The sequence below is a fragment of the Hetaerina americana genome, unplaced genomic scaffold (assembly GCF_022747635.1).
Source record: "Hetaerina americana unplaced genomic scaffold, ioHetAmer1.1.p SCAF_2, whole genome shotgun sequence".
Lineage (NCBI taxonomy): Eukaryota > Metazoa > Arthropoda > Insecta > Odonata > Calopterygidae > Hetaerina > Hetaerina americana.
Window position 1 is genome coordinate 54,162,763 of NW_027286763.1, and position 4,517 is coordinate 54,167,279.

The following is a 4,517-nucleotide window of genomic DNA, read 5'->3' on the forward strand; positions in this document are numbered from 1 at the left end:
AGTGTAACGTGATCAATTTCTTAAATTGCTGCCCCTATTGGTCAAACCATAAATTGAACGGACGTAAACAAAAATTGAAAAGTTAATCTACTTTTCAATTTGTGTTCCTCAAAAATAAGTTTTTCACGTTATGTCTAAGTAATACGTTCCCGACTTTCGTTCAAAAATTTTCGCCATGCTCATCGATTCTTCTGTTTTCGTAATTTGTCACTAGGTCACACTTGATTTTCAATATGTTTCCGGTACGAAATTTTTCAAGCTCTCTAGCTATTTTTCCTTTGCCCATCTATCTTGTCCAAATATTGTCATACTACAGAAAAATATCTAGTGAAATTTCCAGCTCTCAACTAACATTTCGAATCAGAGTTGAATGAAAAGTAATTCCCCTAGACCGCTATTTGAACCTGAATACTTAAATTTCCGACCGAGTGCTTTTGCAAGTTTGGATGCATCGAGATTTCCATTATATGCCATTTAGATAACATTCCGCTATTTGTAGCCCTGCGTGAACTCTATTGAAAAACGATTAAAAAGGGTCCTACCCTTTTTCGATGTCTATCTCGATGAAAACCGGCAGCTTTTCATCGAGATAGACATCGAAAATCAAAATTTTTTTAAAAATCTCTTATAATAGTGGAGGAGAACTGGCAGAAAATTATGAAGTAATTACGCAGAAATACATGCTGTTATGACTCTCGCAATTATATAAGAATCGCAATAGATTTTACATTACAGCATCAACCCGCCTTTTTCAAGTAATATTAATTAAAACGTGGGAAAAAACATCCACACTTGTTGTTTCAAAAATTGGTCTAAAATAAGTTTTACATCATGTTTTAAAAATTAGTAAGAACCTCAAAGACTACTTAAAACTGTATACATATTCGAATCTATCTGTTGGCGAAATACAACCGAACCACCTTAAGCTACCAAAGGTGTCCTCTCATATTTTGCACTTCAGAGGGCAGTAAAGTAACGCGATGTTATGGCAAATAAATATTCATATAATGTTACGAAGTAATCATAGTCTACGCACTGCACCACAATTCACGAGGTTCAAGCCAAACTTTTCGTACTAAGGAACATGCTGCCATGGCCATTTAGATAACTTAACTTAGTTATAAGAAATAGTAAAAGTGTTAAATATTTTCTTTGAAATTCACAGTGCCAGAGAACACCACTGTAGCTTGACTGGCTAAACCATTCGGACGGAAATCCGAGTGAAATGGAGAAATCGGGGTTCGAATCTAGGTAGAATAATTTTCGCTCGAGTAGAAAAATTTTCTGAAATTTCCAGTATATTTGTGAATACTAAAGGGCGACTCAACAAAATTAATTTTGCAACCTTTCGCGCAGTTTTTTCGATACTGATTAACCCTTTGTAATCCTTCATAAAAGCAGGTGAGTGAACCTGCGAAATAATAAATTACGCGGGGTAGTTTCACGTAAAGGGGTAGTCGACATGACGATAGAGAGAAAATAAGTGAATTGTCTGAGGATGAAATAATATTTCTTATCTGGTCGCAAGAAAACTTGTAGAAGACACTCGTCGAATGTGATCAGAGGGGAAGATGGAAGGGAAATGCCACGTGGAGATGGGTTTCAGAGGGTCGGATTCGGGTGTGAGGGAAGTCAGAGAAGAGAGTCTTTAGAGCTTTCCTCCGCGTAGTAACACTTGGACTAGGATATTCCAAGGACGAAATAATGGTTCGGAATTATAAAGTTGGGCGAGGTCCCCACGGTGGAGGAGGAGGGGGAAGGAGAGCGGGAGGGGCGACGGGTGCGACAGGGAGGAAGAGCGGGAGAAATGAGAATTTTCGGTAAATGCAAGGTTTAAGGGGGCCGTGGGAGTGGAGCTGAGGGTGTGCGGAAGAAAGAGGGAGGAGTCTGGGGTTTGAGGATGAACCGGATCCTCTGAGGTCGCCCACTATTTTGCGTTGGTATATAACCCACCGCAGAACCAAGCATCTTCAGTCCAACAGGAACTATCCTCTCTGACACTACAGCAGCAGAAGACAAAACTTCACCAAACTCACCATGAAGGTTCTGGTAAGTTACTAGCTTTGAATCCTCTACTTCTCCTCAGTCTTTTAAGCCGTTTGCACGCCTCTAGAACTTAGCAGTCTAGCATGGAGTTAACTCCAAAGTAAAAGGGAACAGTATGGCAAATTTGTGACGCAAAATCATTTGATCCAATTTTTCAATCCGTTTCTGATAAGTTACTAGTTTTGAATCCTCTACTTCTCCTCGGTATTTAAAGCCGTTTGCACGCCTCTAGAACTTAGCAGTCTAGCATGGAGTTTACTCCAAAGTAAAAGGGAATAGTATGGCAAATTTGTAACGCAAAATCATTTGATCCAATTTTTCAATCCGTTTCTGATAAGTTACTAGTTTTGAATCCTCTACTTCTCCTCGGTATTTAAAGCCGTTTGCACGCCTCTAGAACTTAGCAGTCTAGCATGGAGTTTACTCCAAAGTAAAAGGGAATAGCAGGGCAAATTTGTGACCCAAAATCATATGATCCAATTTTTCAATCCGTTTCTTTAAATATACATTTAAGATAGCTACCCAAATGAATTAAAATATTGATTTTTTTTAATTTTATCAATAGACGACCAAAGAAATTCACTGAAATTACTAAGTTCTAAGTGACAGTCAGGGATTTCGTTGTCAAGGCATTAAAAGGATATTTGCTAACTACGGCAAGATTTTTTCACGAATATATATAATGCTCCAACGGATGTAATCGATATATTTTTATTGTTACAAAAGCACTTTTGAAAGTTATAGAACCACATAATTTTGTTTCTATCGGGCCAGTATCATGTTCAACCGGATTAGCAAAATATTATTTGAAAAATGGCAAAAAAGATTTTTTTTACCCTGCACAGGGACCGTTATTTCTGAAATGTGCTGGGATTGAGAGTCGGAGGCGATTTTCCAAAATCACCCCTTTACATCGTTTCATTTTAACAGTACAGTAAACAAATACTCGAGTTTTCAAATTTCAATTTTTAACTAACCAAGCATCACGTGAAAATATATTAGAGCGATTTCGGAAATGGATTGTTCTATTTCACTGGGATGGGTAGATAGAAATATGGATTCATGAATCTAAGGATTTAACTCGTAGACCAAGTACGCGATCCGTTATAGCAAGATAAATCCACGGTCATCCATCCGATACTAGATAAATTAGTCCAATGACATGCAAATGGATTGACAGATTTCTTAATGCAACATATTTGTAAACAATAGCGGCAACTACATCCCCAGAAATTCAAATAAAATAACTCAAAAGATTGAGAGATACGATTTAAAGGCGAATTTAAAAATCTTGGTAGAACTATCTCGTCCAGCACATCCCTTGTAAAATTGGCCAAAGTCAAAATTTCCAAACTCAAAAATATCTTTGGTGAATATATTCTTAAATGTATTTACGTTTTATTTAATAGAATGTTATAAGTTTAATACAACGCAGACTATATATCTGCCAGACAAATAACGTTTAATATATTTCGGGTAATGTAAGCATTTTCAGTGAGAAAACATTTGGCCAATCACCTTGCCACCAACGAAATAGCATTCGAAACAACAGTTTAAACAAAAGTGCACCTCTTAACTGCAATTCTCTTTCCACAGGCATGCATTGTCTTGGCTCTTGCCGTGTGCGCTTTCGCCGATGATAGTCAGCAGAAGGATAAGAGGGCCACTTTCGGTCTTGGCTATGGAGCTTACCCCTACAGCTATGGATCATACCCCTACTTCGGAGGATATGGTGCCTACCCCTACGCCGCCGTGAAGGGATACGGTGCCTACCCATACGCCACTCCCTACTACGGATCCCAGCTCGCCTACACCGCCGTTGTCCCCGCCAAGACCGAGGAGAAGGACGCTGTTGCCACTAAGACCGTGCCCGCCTCCACCGTCCTCCCTTACTCCACCTTCGGAGCTTACCCCTACTCCGCCTACCCCTACTCCGGATACCCTTACTCCGTCGGAGCCTACGCCGGATACCCATACAACTACGGCTACGCCGGTCTGGGATACGGATTCGCCGGAAAGCTCATCAAGTGAAGCGGATTCTCTCCTAAATAGGGGCTAGGGGCATAACACCGCCGACTGGACCTAGCGGGATCATCGATAAGAGGGGCCAATGACATCCTGTGGACTCCTTTCTCCGTCTTGTAACTCAACCTGCGCCCGTGTATTTCCTGCTCGGGTGACAGGGATTAAAATTCACAAAAAAAAGCAATTGAAAAATGTGTAAATCTACAATTTCTAACGTTGTTGTGGAGGTAAAATAAAAAAATCAGCAACTCTTAATTCAAAATCTTTTATTCAAACCTTATTCCATTGATATCCTAACTATCACCTTATTTTCTACTTATTCCTACTCGCCGGATTCCAAATGAAATAGCTTTTGGTCGCAATTCGAAAATATATAGCCCGCCGCTATCGTGCATCGTAAAATCTATATAAATGTTGACGACAAAGCCGTTCCTACCGTGCCATTA

General features: G+C 39.6%; 1 protein-coding gene across 1 annotated transcript; it reads left to right on the top strand.

The window, feature by feature from the left end:
• Nucleotides 1-1,982: 1,982 nt before the first annotated feature.
• LOC139687809 (shematrin-like protein 1) lies at nucleotides 1,983-4,311 on the top strand. The gene is made up of 2 exons (XM_071585121.1): nucleotides 1,983-2,049; nucleotides 3,643-4,311. The coding sequence occupies exons 1-2, from the start codon at nucleotides 2,038-2,040 to the stop codon at nucleotides 4,075-4,077; spliced, it is 447 nt and encodes a 148-aa protein (XP_071441222.1). The 5' UTR covers nucleotides 1,983-2,037; the 3' UTR covers nucleotides 4,078-4,311.
• The last annotated feature ends 206 nt before the right edge of the window (nucleotides 4,312-4,517 follow it).